Source organism: Malania oleifera, chromosome 1, assembly GCF_029873635.1.
Source record: "Malania oleifera isolate guangnan ecotype guangnan chromosome 1, ASM2987363v1, whole genome shotgun sequence".
NCBI classification, from domain to species: domain Eukaryota; kingdom Viridiplantae; phylum Streptophyta; class Magnoliopsida; order Santalales; family Ximeniaceae; genus Malania; species Malania oleifera.
Window position 1 is genome coordinate 85,375,425 of NC_080417.1, and position 18,162 is coordinate 85,393,586.

The 18,162-nt window shown below is 37.7% G+C and overlaps 1 protein-coding gene across 1 annotated transcript in view; it reads left to right on the forward strand.

Moving 5' to 3' along the window:
* The window catches only part of LOC131159844 (uncharacterized), a 155,232-nt gene that overhangs the window by 62,682 nt on the left and 74,388 nt on the right, over positions 1-18,162 (forward strand). The window contains 3 exon segments of the mRNA XM_058115033.1: positions 4,959-5,054; positions 6,281-6,398; positions 6,486-6,749. Coding sequence (XP_057971016.1) covers positions 4,959-5,054; positions 6,281-6,398; positions 6,486-6,749 — 478 coding nt within the window.

The window sequence follows — 18,162 nt, forward strand, 5'->3', positions numbered from 1 at the left end:
AGGGTGCTAGGCATAGACTAAGGGTGTTTAGCCAAGCCTAAGCCATAAAACAAATGCACTAGTTGTGTTGTATGTTCAAATTGCCATTTAGTGAATAAGCTTGTTGATGTTGAGGCGCCCTAAGCAGTACTTCTTGGTATTGTATTTGAAACAATAGCGATGTGCAATTGAAGCAAGTTCTTTTAGGGCATGTTTTTCATGATGGCTTGGCTAGGCTTTGCTAGGCTAGGTGTCATTGGGTAGTAGAGTCCCTAGGCACAAGGGATCATGCTAGCCTTAATCTACTTTAAGTGATGTAGTCACGCTTGAGCGGAGACAAGATAACACCAAAACCTGTCTAATTGTGCTCACCGAAGAATTATGACTCGAATAGTAAGGATATCAAACCCATATTCCATAAGTTGAGGGTAACTCCCATTCTCATAGCATGATCCTTGTGTAAGTGTACCTACCGCTTACCACCGTAGGTTGGAGCTAAGGGAAGTGACACAATATATTACTCGAGATAGACATGCAAAGGATCAACATCCCTTGATGGTCCAATCGAGTAAGGCAACGCCATTTGAGAGTATACCCACCCTAGGCTGCATGTCTCAACCTTTGGGTCAAGAGTAATGTACAACCTCATTCTTTAATGGTCCATGAGGCTCTTAATCCCACATGGAAGCCCAAGACACCCTTAAAGGATGTCAAGAGACCGTCCCCAAGTGCTACTTGAGCAGCTTACTTAGTGCCAAAAGCACACCTGGTGGTAGGCCGCTCACGTAGCGTTCCCTTAAAGTACATCACATTCTTGCTTTGCATAAGTAACCATTGAAGTACCATACATCACTTGCTCAAGAATGCCACCTTAATAACTTTCTTGATCCATCACAACATCATAGCAGCATTCAAAGTACGTCCCTTGACATTCCATAATTGAATCCATGTTTATTAGAGTTGTTTTCACAATCCATTTGACATGATCACCTTGCCATTCTATGGCTACCCAACCAGCTCATGCAAGCGTCATGGATGCAAGAACACAGGACTGTGACACTGAGCAGCCTTAGCCTGTGTTTGGTGCCACAAAGGTGTGGGATAGGACTTACCAAGAGGGAGGGCTTTAGCCTATTTACATGGTATAAGGCTGGGTGGCCCCTCATGGGACAGCAGCGGCTAAGCAATGAAAAGATTGGATTGCACTTTATTTTTTGATTTATTTTTCTTTTCATTAATAGTATTTTTATTTTTTGAATGATTGATCTTTATGGAAGAGCGAACCTGGGACAAGATAACTATCACAACCAGGTTCATTTCAGTTACTCTTCTATCCTGTCTAATCCTGTCAACCTAATCCAAAACTAATGCACTCTCATGGGCTAGGCTTGGGCAACGTTCTTAGCATATGTTTGGTGTTGCAAGATTATAGGATAGGACATGCTAGAGTGCTATACGGAAGTTTCTTAGCCTCCTCACATGAGCTAGAGTTGGTGAGTTTTCCCATTGGCCATCTTAGGGTAAGGGGTAAGGGAGTTAAAAGGTATAAAAAACAAAAATCCACCTTTGTCTATCTTATACTTTTTTAGATGGCTAGCCAAACATGGGATAGGATACTCATCCTCTACACTTGGGTCAAATACTATTTAGTCCATCCAATTTTCTCCAAAAAATAAAAAATAAAGTAAATTAATAAATATCATACTTCCCTTCTTGTGAAGATAATATAATGCATAGGTACAATAATAAGTGGCCTTCGACCACAAGGTTCCCTGCTTTGCAAGGTCAGGAGAAGGTCCTCACAATGTACGTTGCCTTACCCCTACTTTTATGCTGATATTAGACTGCATAGGTACAATATATGGGATTTTTACGAATAGCATTATTGGTACTTTTTTTTTAAATTATAAAAGAATAAACTCATTTTTTAATTATAAAAGTATAAAAATAAACTCATTAAGGAACAAGTCTTAGTGTTATTATCACATAAAGACTTGTAAGGCTTCCAAACCTAAAGTAGGTTGTTGATGTTTCTAACTAATAGAAGCTTTGACCTTAGAAGGACCTTTAGCTTATCAAATATAATCAAACATGAAGAAAAGACATGAACAGTAGTGCGGAAAAATTCCCATACCCATCCAAAATCCAAACCCTAAAATAAGGATGACAGACATCCATCAAATTGAGCAATGCAGAAAGCTTGTTCACTTCCTAAGCCATTTAGATTCTTCCAAAAATTGAAGTTTAAAAAATTGAACCTAGAGCACCTACTTTATATTTGTAACATTGATGAGGAAAAGAGATAGAGGGAAGAGAATAGTAAAAGAAACATCAGCCAACCACTCGTCCTTTTAAAAATTGAATGCAAGTACCATCACCAACTTTATGCTTGATGAAAATAAAGAACAAAGATGAAATTTGAGAAATGAACTATTTAGGAATAAGCCCTGTTACGAGTATTACAATCTCACTTGTTCACTTGTAAGCCAAATTACTTTTAATCACCTTATGCCAAAGGATATTAACTTCCAAAGGAAATTGAAGACACTTACCTACTACGTCCATGTTCTTAGACTCCAAATTGCCTAGATCCAACTTTCTCATCCTTATAGACCACCTCCCAACTAAATGATCCCTCTCTCCTGTGTCCTAACCAAAGAACATCTTTGATAAGTCTATCGTAGTCACCTCCTCCACTAGGTGATAAACCATCTCTCAACTAAGTGATCCCTCTCTGCCTCTTGCATTCCAGGGGTACAATTACAAATTTCCTTCTCCATTGTGTAACTAGAAGCAACCATGTTCTCTTTTGTGCCTTAGGTCGTTGGTTCATTTTCTACATGCTCACATGAACAAATTCTCCCTATTGCAGTATTAAATGTGTTCTTTTCGGGTACTCAAGAACTAAGAAAGGATATAGATATTATTGCAGCTGTTGCATTTTTTTGATGGTGCATCTTATTTCCTGGTCCTACCCTTATCCTTCCTAATCCATCAGCTACTAATCTAGAGAAATAATTGAGGCTTTATGAACGGTCGAAAGTAGGAGCAACCATGGACCACCTCTTCCGCTCTTCACTGTCTTGATTTCTTGCTTTAGAGATCCATTCCAACATGACTTGGATTTTCCAAATGCTCATTGAAAATTAATTGACCTTGTATTTACTAGTCCTTTTCTTTTCCTACCGCACATTATGTTTTAGTTCTTTGCTCTCCTATTACTATTGAAGTGGTTGGTAAACCTTGTTGGAAGCATGCGGTGAATGTAGAAAAATGGATGCCTTGACGAGTTGAGAGACGCAAGAGTTGGCGGATTGTCTTCTTAGTAATGAGTTGTTAGGTGTCGTTGGGTTTACATTGCCAACTGCTTATATCTTATTCATCGAACAACTCAAGGCTTGAGTCGTCGTGAAGTGTATGCCCAAACATGTGGTACTGACTGTTTTGAGACTTTCTCCCCTCTACTAAATTCTGTTTGTGCATTGATCTTGTTGGAATTTAAATTTGATTGGCCCTTCACCTGTAGGATGTGAAGGATGTCTTCTTATATTGGGATTTGCAAGGAAGAGGTGTACATTGGGCGACTTTGTAGATTTGTTGCTCAGAGGGAAGAGTGTGAAGGTATATAGGTTGCATAAGTGCATTTTTTTTTTTCCCTTAAGGATATCCTGTCCTATTTTAGTTTGTAATTCTTCTCCTTTCTTAATACAATATTTTGATCAAAAAAAGAAAAAAAGAAGTATGTTGGTGTCTTTATTTGGTTTTATCTAGTGTTACTCTAATCATTCAGCCTTTTGTTTGCAAAAAAAAGGTGACAGGTGTCGTACTTTTAGTAGTTTATGTTGATGGTCATAGACAGCACACAAGAGAGAGATGATAGCAGAACTAAGACGAGTCGCGATGCTCTCTCTCACAGTTTCTCCGCCGCTGTGTTAGATCATGAATCAAGGGCCTTGGAAGCCTTTGATCCTGATTCAAGGGCCTCGTCCTTGCTATCTGTACACAATCCTGTTTCTTCTGACCCAACCTGTTCATCCTTGACCCTCTTCACAACAGGGGGGCTGATGTTGATCCTCCCAGTTCTCATTTACCAAGTTGCCTTCTGCAGTTATCTTTTGAGGAAGCAGCAGGCTTTGCCTCCCTTGGTAAACCATCAATGGGGCCCTTAAGAGAATGCATGAGTCTCATTAGAGAAACTGCCCTTCTTTCCCAATCTTCCCTCCCTATTATTGTTAGTGTTGATGGGCTCCTCACCTGTTACCTTCCCTGAGCCCAAAACCTGCCCCGCAAGCCCTCGAACAAGAGTATATGGCTTTGATATTGTTTCTTTTAATTTTGCAAGGCTTGTTTTCAAACTCTTCAAACTTAGTACAATGGGTCCAGGATAGGTAGCCGATCCAACAAATTTGAGATCACCCATAATGCTACCAGCTGTTTCTTATTCCCCTAGGATGTCTCCTGCATACTTGCTCGACACGAGTGAGACCAGTTCTTTCCTACTTCTCCTCACCTCTGCAATGCCAACCTGCTCTTCTTTTAGCAGACAAAACTACCTACACAATTACAACCACTGTTTGGGTAAAAGGGCCCTTCATCTCCAACCATTCAGCCCTTCATCTCCAACCATTCATGATCCTCCACCTCCTTCAACTCCACCCTCCTTTGGCTATCAGAAATTTTACTGAAAGCTGCTTCAAACTGAGGTTCAGGTCCCAGGACAATAAACATTGGGAGTTGAGCCTACAACCAAACAGAAAATTGCTTTTTAACTTGTATAACTGAGGATTATTATTTTAGCTTCTTTTGGTACCCTTCACTCCCCCTGTCTGGAATGCTTTCTTTTTTTTTTCCTTCCATTTTCTTTTTTTTCTTTCCCCTTTTTTATACTGATTGTTTTTTTGTGGTTATTATTGTGATGGTTGGAGATTTATTATTGTTCCATATTGATCTTTGATGTTAAAGACATTCATTAATTGCAGGGTTGTTAGCCAGGTTGAGTACCCATCATTAGTTGATTTGCGAGGGCTCCTTCTGGATCTAGTTGCTCAACTTCTTGGTGCTTTATCTCGGATAAGGTAATTGAATATTTAATTTGTGTTTTCAATTTTCTATGGTGCATTGCAAAGTAAATTTTTTTGTTTTAATCTACTATTAGTAGAAAACTTAATTCATTTACTACTTGTCGAAGGAAGGACAGTAGACAATAAAATGAGGACTGTCTTATCTCCTGCCGAGTTGCCATTAGTTTTGAACACTAAAGTTATTTCTGATTTATAGGATTTTTTTCTGTGTTGTTAGAAGACATTGGAGCCTTCTATTTTTCTTTCTAATGATTTTACTGGATCAGCTTCTTCTCCTGTGCTCCTGTGTTGTTGCCCATTGGGTTGTCACATATGACACATGGTATAAAAGATGCGAGACTTCGGGGTGATCAATCTTCAGTTGGAGATTCTATTTGCTATACTTCTTTGGTGCTTGATGGTGTTGTGCACTTTATGCCGTTTATTGATTTTGTTGCTTGTTTACTGCTATACAATTCAAAACTTGAGACTGATGGAGGACAATCTATGTGGAATTTTGGGCACTCATATTCTGATGGTTGATTTGAGTTTAGGATTTTGTTTAACTTCTGATGGTTAAGAATTTTAATTAATTTTTGGATTATTATGGCATTTATGTACTCTAGGTTATATTAGTTAAGTTAGGACTAGTTAATTGTAAGTACTATGTGTTTTGTAATAGTCAGAAGTGCAGTGGAATTGAACTCAGTTTCCTCATTTATCTTCCTTATGTATGGATGCCCTTGTTCTTCTCCTTCCTTTTCTTCATCCTCCCCCTCCCTCTCTCGCCCACTATCTAATATTTCTTTTATTTTATCTCTTCTTTGCTGTCCTACATTAATGGCTTATTTTATATTCTGCAAGGGAGAACCATTATCTTTTTTTTTCTTTTTTTGTAATCTCTGGGGAGGCTATATGCAGTTGGCTAGCTTGCCAGTCATGTTATCTCTTTGGTGTCCTATTATTGACTGTATTTTTTACTTTCTTGGTTTGGTTATATGTGGCTTATTCATTGTGATTTATGGTATAATCCTTGTTATGCTCATTGAAAATTCAAGATGAAATATTATATGTGATGCATATTTTGTTTGATGGTGTATGTTCATCTGCAAGGTGGTATACCTCTTGCAGGAATGTTACTGAAGTTTATACCCTGTATATATGTAAAATTTAATATTTGATAATTATTATATCTATTGTAAAATTTAATATTTGATAGTTTTGTTTCTTCTCCTTAATAGATTCAGTTCTGTAACTGAGCGTTTTTTCATGGAGCTAAATACTCGTCGGATTGACACTAATGCTGCTAGAAGTGAAACCCTTAGTATCATTAATGGGATGCGGTATCTGAAACTTGGGGTAGGTTCACATTTCCAATTTTAATTTTTTTTTTTTATGGAGATATTGGGTGTGAAGAACAGGGTATGACAATAAGGCAATTGCCAGGTTAAGACTGAGGGTGGACTGAATGCATCAGCTTCTTTTGTGGCAAAAGCTAATCCTCTCAATCGTGCTCCACATAAAAGAAAGAGTGAACTGTACCATGCACTATGTAATATGCTTTCAAACATTCTAGCTCCACTTGCAGATGGTGGAAGCCAGTGGCCTCCTTCAGGTGTGGAGCCTGCCCTTGTTCTTTGGTATGAAGCTGTTGCACGAATAAGAGGGCAGCTCATGCATTGGATGGACAAACAGAGCAAACACATAGCTGTAAGTGAATCTCAAACTGTCTGTCCTTTGTTTTTCTATTCTGGAATTTGAATCTTTCCTTTTTGTAGTCTCAGAGTGAATGCTCTTTATCCAGGTTTATTTTACAATGACAGATTGTCTTCCTATGTTTATGTGTGTTTCTATGATATATTATACGCCATTACCTCTGTAAGGAACTGGTGCTTCAAGTTGCTGTATGTATACAATTCCAAGGCTGGAAAACATTGATTAGTTTTTTATTTTATTTTATTTTATTATTATTGTTTCTCTTATTGCAATAAAATGTTGAAATGTGGAAAAGAAAACTGAATATCCCACTCTCTTATGAAAAGATTACATTCCCTTTAAATAGATGATAATTCTCATCTAATTACTAGGGATATTTACAACCTGCTGAAAATAGAATATCCTATTTAAAATGGAAAGCAGTAAAATAGGAAAGACTATCTACAAAATCGGGTAACATGCTACCCTAATCCCCTAGGATCGTGGATCCAAAAATAGCTAACAAATAAACTGATTTGTTAGCTGTAAATCTCCTAAATATCGGCCTCTAATAAAGGCTGACAGATATCTAATAATTCTACACTCCCCCTTAAGTTGGGCTGTAAATATTGATTAGGCCCAGCTTGGAACTCAGATCATCAAAATTCTTTCTTGGCAGAGCCTTGGTAAGGATATCGGCTGTTTGGATACATGTAGGCACATACAACATCTTGATTATTGTCAATCAATGTCCACGTGTTTTGTTCTATCATGATGCACTGGGTTCTTTGCAATGCTGATGGCTGACTGATTGTCAGAGAACATCTTCATGGGTTCTTCACCTGAAATCTTTATTTCCTTTAGAAGCTTTCTTTGCCATATTCCTTCACAAATGCCATGTGTCGTTGCCCTGAATTCAGCTTCTATACTGCTTCTTGACACAACTGATTGCTTCTTACTTCGCCATGTAACTAGGTTTCCCCACACGTGCAGTACCCAGAAGTTGATCTTCAATCATGTATTGATCTTGCCCAATCTGCATCACTGAATACTTCAATATCTCTTCTTTGATTCTTCTAAAAAAATAGTCCTTTACTTGGTGTTAGCTTCAGATATTGTGGGATTCTATAAATTGCCTCCATATGTTCTTCATTGGGATTGTTCATGAATTGACTCACCATACTGACAGAGAAGCCAATATCAGGTTGGGTGTGAGATAAATATATAAGTTTTCCATCTAGTCTTTGATATCTGCCTTTATCCATTGGTGCATTGTCTTCCTTGGCTCCTAGTTTGGTTGTTGAATCCATAGAAGTATCTGCTAACTTGCATCCGAGCATCCCATTCTCTTTCAAAAAATCTTGAACATATTTCATTTGGGAGACAAAGATTCCCTTCCTTGACCATGCCACTTCCATGCCTAGGAAGTATTTGAGATTTCCAAGGTCCTTGATTTTGAATTCTTTAGCTAGAAGACTTTTGAGACTACTCATTTCCTCCTCATAATCTCCCATTAGAATGATGTCGTCCACGTATGCAATCAGGATAGAGAATTTTCCTTTAGGAGAGTATTTAACAAATAGTGTATAATCTGATTGACATTGAGAATAGCCATACCTCCTGACTACCTTTGTAAATCTCTTGAACTAGGCTCTTGGGGATTGCTTGAGCCCATATAAAGATCTTTTGAGTTTGCAGACTTTGTTGTGTTTCGCTTGTGTCTCGAATCCCAGAGGAATTTCCATGTAGACTTCTTCAGCTAGGTCTCCATTGAGGAAGGCATTCTTGACATCTAGTTGGTGAAGAGGCCAATCTAAATTTGCTGCCAAAGATAAGAGGACCCGCTCTGTATTTAACTTGGCTATAGGGGCAAATTTCTCTTCATAGTCGATTCCATATGATTGAGTGAATCCCTTTGCTACCAGCCGAGCTTTGAATCGGTTAACACTTCCATCTTCATTATATTTCACAATGAATATCCATTTGCAACCTACTGGACGTTTTCCAGTTGGTAATTCTGTGATCTCCCATGTTCTATTCTTTTCTTGTGCACTAGTTTCTTCCCAGACAACAAACTTCCATTCAGGTGTACCGAGAGCCTCTTGCATGTATTAGGAGCCTAGATTTTGTCGAGGTTGGCAGCAAAAGATCTAAAATTCGATGACAGCCTCTGATATGACACAAAAGTGTATATTGGGTGTTTTGTGCATGATCTCACACCGTTTCTCACAATAATAGGACAATCACTCTCTTCATTAGTTAACTCATTACGGGAAGTCTCGGGATTTGAGTTGAGATTAAAGGTGTATTCCCAAGAGGGGGGGCGAGTTGGGTTTTAAAAATTTTCTTTGCAAAAACTTGAGTTAAATATTGCTCCCTTTTAAAGTAATTTGATACAATCACTCAATCAAAAAAATTCTAATCAGCCAACTCACTAAACCAATCAACAATCCTATGTATGAATGTAACTATAATTTCACAATTCAAATTCAAATCTTAACGCTTCAATAGATAAATAGTTTTCAAGGTCAGCTTTTCTTTCCAATATTTATCAATGAAAATATCAATATAAAATTTCAGAAGATTGATTTTAAGTACCCTGCGATTTTCCTTCAATGGAATAATCAATTTCACAAGATTTACCTCAGATGTGGTATTCGAAAGTTCAGTATTTAAATCTACTCTGAATTTTCAATCCAACAAATATGATCAATATGGTTCCTTGATTCAAATATAATCAAAATCAGTATTCCAGCAAATTCTCAATCTCCAGCAAGTTCTCAACAACTAAATAACCATACACACAATTTATATACTTGCAAGAATGTAAAAAGATTAAGGGAAGAAGAGCTGAACACCAAATTTTTTACATGGTTTGGCCAGCGGCCTACGCCCTTGCCTCAAGCAACACGCTGTGAGGATTCCCTTTCCACTTCGTTACCAGGTGAAGTACACTTCTCTCCTTTCAAGGTGGAGATCCCTCTCTAACAAGAACAACCCTCTTGCTAGGCAACGATTCAACAATCCTGAACCTTCAAAAACAAAAACAAGGAACGACCTTTGTTCGTACAATAAAAAAACTCTCAAAAGAGCAGATTTGTACAATGTTAGAATCAATATACTTAAATTAAAAACAATAAAGAAGTTGAAGCTCAAGATTGTATCACCAGTATTGTAATTAAAGATTGTGAATTTCGAAAGTTTGAATCAGAAATTTGTGTGAAATTTCAGTAAGAACACAACAGCACATTCAGAATAGCTTTCAACATTATAGCTAAAAAATTTGAGTTGTATGTAAGTAGTGTGTTACCCTAATGTGCAAGAATAATACATATAAATAGTGCACAAGGGTTTCTTACCATTTCCCCCAAGTTTTCTCTAAGTTTGGAAGCTAAGAAATCATTTTTGGAAACTTTATCGACACTGTTTAAAAGGTAAAACATGGACTTCAATCGACTAAGGCCTGAGGGTTAGTTGCCTAAGCTTTTTAGAATCAGTGCATTTTGAAAGTCAGTGCTGAGTCAGTCGACTGGACTTAAGGGGTTAGTCGCCTGTTCCTATTCTGTCTGTTTATTAATAGAGTCAGAAACACATCAGTCGCCTGATGATAAATCATCAGTCGCCTGTCCTGCTTGTTTCTTCTTGGTTTTTCAAGATTTTGGTTTCAAAACTTAACTTTGAACTTGGAAAACTTATAAGAGACTTTATGAAAATATTTTCCATGATTTAAAACATGTCTCTAAGTCCATGATAATTCCTAAGAGCTTCAAACGTTAGTATTGGGTTGTGAAGTACTTACATGAGACTTTTACAAGATAAGACTATCTAAGTTCTAAGTCTTCATGCTTTATTTTCCATGCTACGTCCAAGCTTTAACCAATTCTTCAATATGCTTTCACTTCATCATAGCTTATGGCTTTAAGCACAAACTTCATTCAAGCTCTTCAAACACTTGAACTTGATCTTATGAAGACATTTGAGCCCTAAAACTTAAAGAAACATGTTAAGAATCCTTGATTTGTTATCATCAAAACGAGATTTAGCCTTGTTAGGCCAACAAGAGTTACCTGGTGGATTTTTACATGATCTAGGGCTCGGATTAGACTCTTGGATTTGCTTAAGGGATGCTTGTTGTTCTATCTTCTTTTGGTTGAATAGGTAATCAACTCATCATTTTTTGTTGGTTGAATAGTGTCTAGATGCTGATGTTTCATAGGAGATTCTAAGAAGGGATGTGAAGAAGAAATGGAGTCAGTAGTTGGAATAGATTCAGAAATTTTTGATATGTGAGAAGGGCCAGAATCTGAAGAAGGGTGAGATAACTCTTCTATATCCCAAAGCTGGAATTTCTGTGTAATCTCCCCCTGAATTTCAGATTTGGGGTAATATGGTTGTTTCTCAAACAAGGTGACATCTATGGAGTGATAATTTCTTTTAGTAGCTGGTGAATAGCATTTATAACCCTTTTGGTTTGGAGAGTACCTGAGAAAATTGCACTTAAGGGCTCTAGGATCAAGTTTACCCTGATGTTGACTATGAACATGAAAAAAAGCTGAGTACCCGAATACTTTGAAGGGAATAGTGGAGATGAGTCGAGTATTGGGAAAGGACTGAAGTAGAGTTTGACAGGGAGTTTGGAATTTGAGAACGCGAGAGGACATCTTGTTTATGAGGTAGGCTGTAGTGAGAATGACTTCACCCCAAGAGTGTTTCGATACATGTGTAGAGAACATAAGGGAGTGGGCAACATCTAGTAGGTGCCGGTTTTTTCTTTCGGCAATTCTATTTTGTTGACGAGTGTCGACAGAGGAACTTTGGTGTATTATACCTTGACTCAAGAGATAATCACCAAGAATGGATTTGAAATATTCTTTGGCATTATCAGTTCTCAAAATTTGTAATTTTGCTTGGAATTGTGTTTGGATCATGGTGTTAAAATTTTTGAAAATCTGACCTGCCTTTGACTTTTCTTTTATGAGGAATATCCAGGTAAGTCTAGTGTGATCATTTATAAAAGATATAAACCAGTGAGATCCAGTAATATTCTTGATCCTAGATGGCCCCCACACATCACTTTGAATCATTGAAAAGGGTTGGGATACTTTGTGGGGTCGGTTGGGATACGAGTTGCGAACACGTTTTTAAAATTGACACATCTCACACTGAAAATCATTTGGATTTTTATTATTGAATAATGAAGGAAAGAGTTTCTTGAGATACAAGAAATTTGGATGCCCTAACCTATAGTGCCACAACATAATTGCACTATTGAGATACAAGAAATTTGGATGCCCTAACCTAGAGTGCCACAACATAATTGCACTATCATTATTAGAACAAATGACAGAAAAATAACTTTGACTTCTAGACACTAAACAATCGGATTTGTGAGTTGTTCCTCGAGGAGGATCATTAACCTCGAGATGATAGAGCCCCAAACACATCTTAGCACTATTTATCATCTTCCCCGAATCCAAGACCTGAAATTCTCACACATATTTAGGAAAAATTTAGTAACACAATTGAGATCCCGACCGAGTGAGTTTACTAATAGACAGTAAATTGCAATCCAAATTTGGCACTTATAGAACTGAGTTGAGTGTTAGGTTTTCTGAAATAATAACAGAACTTGCACCAACCACCTTTGAGAGCGAACCATCTGCTATCCTGACTGTTAAATTTTCATAACAGGGACTATAAGTAAAATTTTTTCCATCTCCGGTCATATGGTTTGATGCTCATGAGTCTATATAATCCATGGACCTAGCTTCTCCTTTTTTACATTAAGAACACTTAAAAAATTACCTTTGTGTGCCAAAGAACTGGTACCGACCACAGTAGTAAGGGCTGCTGAAGATTGGCTGAACATTTTCTGCAATAATTCTAGTTGCTCCTTGCTGAAGAGACTAGGCTCGGGTGGTGTTGGTTTTTCATCTACCGAGAAGAAATTTCCCTGTCCTTCTTTGTCGTTGGCAAAGCGGGAAGGTTTCCAATCTGAGGGTTTACCGTGGATTTTCCAGCAGGTGTCCTTGGTGTGACCAGGACGTCGGCAATGATCACACCACTACTGCACTTTCTTCGGTCTACTGTCACTGCTGTTATATGGATTTCCTCTAACCGCAAGGGCTGAACTCTTCAGGTTTGTTGCAGAATTCCCATTCGTCCTGTAATGGGCATGAGGCTGCTATCTGAACTGCTGCTGTTGCCTGAGACCATGGCTTCCTGATTGGTGGTGACGTTTGAGACTGAAGAGGTGGAGTCGCATCTCCTGGTGGCCATACCAAATTTGGTCATATGGGAAGATTAGGGTTCAGAGGGTGCTCTAATACCATGTTGAAATGTGGAAAAGAAAACTGAATATTCTAGTCTCTTATGAAAAAGATTACATTCCCTTTAAATAGATGATAATTCTCATCTAATTACTAGGGATATTTACAACCTACTGAAAATATAATATCCTATTTAATATGGAAATTAGTAAAATAGGAAAGACTATCTATAGAGTCGGGTAACATGCTACCCAAATCCCCTAGGATAGTGGAACCAAAAATAGCTAACAAATAAACTGATTTGTTAGCTGTAAATCTCCTAAAGATCAGCCTCTAATAAAGGTTGACAGATATCTAATAATTCTACATAAACTATTTATTTTCCTTTTTATTTCATTTTGGTTAAATTTAGAGTTTAGATGATTTTGTTGCAATTTTGTTTAATTTTACCTTCTAATATTCCATTTGAAGTATTATTTATTTAAGATTGAATACCATTTTGCCTCATACTTTGCCTTGAATGCCAATCCACACAACTATCTACCACTTGCTGCACATCTGCAAAGGCCAATCATTCCCTTTCATTGGTGTAAAGCTGTTAATATAAGATGGAAAATAACTCCCTATCAAGAGTTGTTTGATTCTAACTAAAATAGAATCATGCGCTTCTCATGTGTTGGGCAGGCAATTGGTTGTCCAATGTTAGAATGTGGAACCTTCCTTTTCATGGAATGGGCAACTGGGTTGCTGTATGACACATGCTCTAAAATATGGTACATTTTAAGGCTCTGCTTATATAGCCATGTTGGTGAAAAATGTGTAATGGAACTGACATGTTTAAGAGAGGATGCTGAGGTGATTTTAACTTTGTGAGCAATTTTCTTTTGTTGAAGTACATTAATCATGATTGAAAGAATATTATAAAGTGTATATTTTTTTACCGCAAAAGAAATTCATTAGATAGAGTAAGAATGTATATCAGGAGAAGAGACATATCCTTAACAAAATCTGTGAAACTCCAGAGAGAACAAAAAAAGAAAACCAGAAAGTGTAAAAACAGCCCAAGGAAATCAGAACAGCCTAAGGACAGAGAATGACAATCGCGCTGAATGTCAGAAAAGCATATCCGCTTGAAGTTACCATTACCTAGACACCAAAAAGAAAATCCAGAAAATGAATCTTCTACCACACCAACAAAAATGCTAATGTCCTCCCTGAAAATGAATCTTCTCCCATAACCATTATAACTTGTTAATGCTCCACTTTTACTTGTGTGCGCGCGCGCGCACGCGTATCATATTCTAAAATATTGAATCAAAACACTAGATCACTAGATTTAGTTTTCAAGAATGAAACCATGCGATCTTCAATATTTTTGTATCAATTTGCAGTTTGTGCAAGTCTTAGCATGTTAGCTATTGCATGCATTAATAGAAGCAATTATTCATCATTTTATGTGCATCAAAGGGTAGTATTTTTTTATTTTTTATTTTTGGTTATGTAATCGAAGTATTGTACTAATAGAGCAACAAGGGAGTGTCGAACCCATATACAAGAATCAAAATGCGTGTCATGCCAGGTGCACAACGCACCTACATCCTCAGGGGTCTGGGGAGGGCAAGGTGTTCGTAGAAATACCTCCATGTGTTGGGAGACTGTTTCTATGATTTGAGCCATTAACCACCTTGTTTGGATATAGCACCCTTACAAGAGTCGAGGCTCACCTTCACCAAAAGAAATCAAAGCTAAGAAAAATACAGCCTTTTATTGAGGTATGGTTTATCAATCGGCCATGAGATCTGTCTAGTGTAAACTTCTTATAGCTCCAATAAATGGGGTATGCATAAGAGTGGTTAGAGAACAACTTCATGAGCATAACTAGTACCATGTTGAGAATCAGCTTTACTACCAAGTAATTGCATGTTCTCCGCTACAATAATTTGAATTGTCTCTAGACCTAAGGCTTTATGGCTGTATTATATTTGAGCTTCTATACTTTGACCATGCAATGTATTTATATTCTCACAAAGAATCTAAAATATGCCTCCCTCCCTCAATTACATGTTCTTAGCTAAATTATTTGAATTGTACCCAAACCTAAGGCTTTATGGTTGTCGTGCATTTTCTAGACATTGACCATTCGATGTGAGAGTATAAATGCATTGCATAGTCAAGGTTTAGAAGTTCAAATGCAAGACAACCAAAAAGCCTTAAGTAATAGGTCTAGTGATAGTCATTGAGAACAATTCTTTGTCATCTAGGGACACTTCAAACAATTGTAGCTGAGAACATATAATTCCCTCTCAGTACTCTCTTTATTGGTAGTAAGTTGAATGATAGATCCAATTTTGTCTCTCATATGCTTCCACGTTTAAGCCACTAAGACCAATCTATATGTGTTTTGAAGTTTTTTTAATGAGCATATAAACACATTGCTTGGTCAAAGTTTAGACTCTCAAATACAAGACAACTATAAATCCTTAGGTCTGGGTATGGTTCAAATAATTTAGCCAAGAACACATAATTGAGGGAGGAGGGCATGTTTGCGTTTCTTGGTGAGAATTTAAACACATTGCTTAGTGTCTAGGGCTGAATATTTCACACCTTGTGAAGGGTCATGCAGCACTAGCTAAAGCACTCTTGTTTAACTAGTAAATCAAATATTACCATGGTTTACCACAGAAACACATCAACAACTGTTTAATAAAAAGTAAGTGGTAGCAGTAAGCAATTCATGAAAGCAAATGACAAGCAAGCGGCGGACATTGAAGAAATGTAATTCATTCAACACCTCCATAGGCAGCTTGTATTTAGCTATGGAGGCAAGTAGGCTGAACACATTTAAGAAATGCTAGTGAGTTTTACAAGACTAATAAACCCACCTTCCTCTAAATAGCTTTATATGTTATTTTAGCTTTGGCTAGGAAACATCAAATTGTTCGAGGAATCATACTCCCTTTTTACACTGAGACTTACACCTACTTTAAGCATAGAACCTACACTAATATTTATATGATGGTAACTAATCCCATGTAGACAAGACATGTGATCATAAATAAGCATAATGCCCTAAATAAGTTTGGCTCATGACATTCTCAACAATTTATACAGTCAACATTCTTGTAGACTTTGTCACTTGGTACTCTTAGATCCATGAACAGTTGCATGTCTTCCATTGAAATCGAACTGATTTCTTTGTCTCCAAGGCTTTTCCACGTCACTAAGAACTTGTGTCACTTCTTTTTTGATGATGTGGTTCTTTGTCTATTAGGATGACTTCAACTTCTCTTATGTCAAGTTGTGTTTTCTTCGGTGGTGCTCTAGTTGACTGGCTTCTTCTTGGATCTTCATTTTTGATGTTTGAATGGCTTGAGGCAGTTGGTGTGAAGCACATGATGCACCTTAGCCGAAGGATCAACCTTGTAAAAGGCCTTCTCAACTTTAGTCAAGATGGGGACTGGTCCTTCATATTTGTGAAGTCGTATCCTATTTCACCTTGTAGTGACCTAGTCTGTTCAAGATGGAGCTTAACAAACACCAAGTCACCCATGTTGAAGTGCAATAGTCTTCTCCCCTGATCTATTTTACTTCTTCATTCATTTGGAGGCTTTCTCTAGGTAGGCTTAAGCAATCTATGCATTTTGTATCCATTCTCTGGTGAAGATGTATGCTCTTGGATTCATTCCTCTGTATGGTTTGTTCATTGTGTGAGGTAATAGTGACTGTTGCCTAACAAGCTCAAAAAGGCTCTTTTTGGTTGTTTAACTCTTTTGGCGTTAAAACAAAACTGAGCCACTTGAAGTAGATGCACTCAATTCTTTTGATTAGTGGTGATGAAATGACGCAAGTACTCCTCTAGTAGCCCGTTGAATCGCTTTATCTGTCCATCTGTCTGTGGGTGGTAACTCGAAGAGATGTCATGTTGTGAACTAAGGATTTTAAAAAGTTTTGTCTAGAAGTTTCCAGTGAATTTTGTGTTAGGTCACTGATAGTGTCTTGGAGAACACCCCAACACTTCACAACATGTGTGAAAAACAATTGTGTTGTCTCCCCTGCCGAACAGTACTTTGGGTGCGAGTATAAAGGTACTATACTTTGAAAACCTTTCTATAACAACAAATATAGACCTTGTGTCTTCCACTATGGACAAGTTGGTGATGAAGTCAATTGAGACACTTTCTCACACTCTAGTGAGTACTTGAAGCCTAAGGTGCTCCAGTAGCCTTGCAGTATTCTTTTGCTACACCTTCTCTTGTTGGTAGGTGAGACAAGTTTGGGTATACTCAGTCGTATCATCATGCATTTGTGGCCTATAATACCTTTGCTTCAACAATGCTAAAGTGCAATGCCATCTTATATGACTTGCCTTATGGTGTCATGACACTCTCAGCAACGTCTTCCTTAGATCTCCTGTGCATGGCACAAAGAGCTGATTACCATGTGTCACCAAAAATTCATCTTCTAACCAGAACTAGCACACTTTGCCCTCTTTCGTCTACTTTATGAGGTTTTGGGCAACGGGATCTTTGGCATGCTCCTCCTTAATGTGCTTTCACATTGTCGGGGTAACCTTACTATCAAGCGAGTTACCATCTGTAAGGCCGTGAGCTTGGCCTTCTTGCTCAATGCATTTGGAACCTGGTCCATTTGGCTTGCCTTGGGTTCAAATAAGAAATCAAATTCTGGCAAAAATTCTTGCCAAATGGCCTGCGTGGTTGATACTTTGGTTGTGTAAAGAAGTGACTAACAACCGAGTTATCTAGTTTCACTCAAATTTTGACAATGCTGCCACATGTGAAGACAATTTATCACCACTAGCATGTCTTTCTCTTGAGTTACATACCTCCATTCAACTTCACTATGCTTATGACTCTTGTACAAAATAGGATGACTATCTGGTAAGACTCTCTCAAGGGCATAGTCTGATGGATTTTTCTGTGTCTTAAAGGGTTTCATGATGTCCGGAAGAGCTAGTATTGGATCTCTCGTCATAGCATCCTTAAAGTTGACAAAGGTTCCTTGAAACTTCTCTATCCAGTTCCACTTATGACCATTGTTTAGTAGTTCTATCAAAGGAGTAGTTCCCTCGAATATCCCTTCACGAACCTTTTGTAAAAGTTGGCAAGTCCAAGAGAGGAACACAACTCCTTCACTGTTGT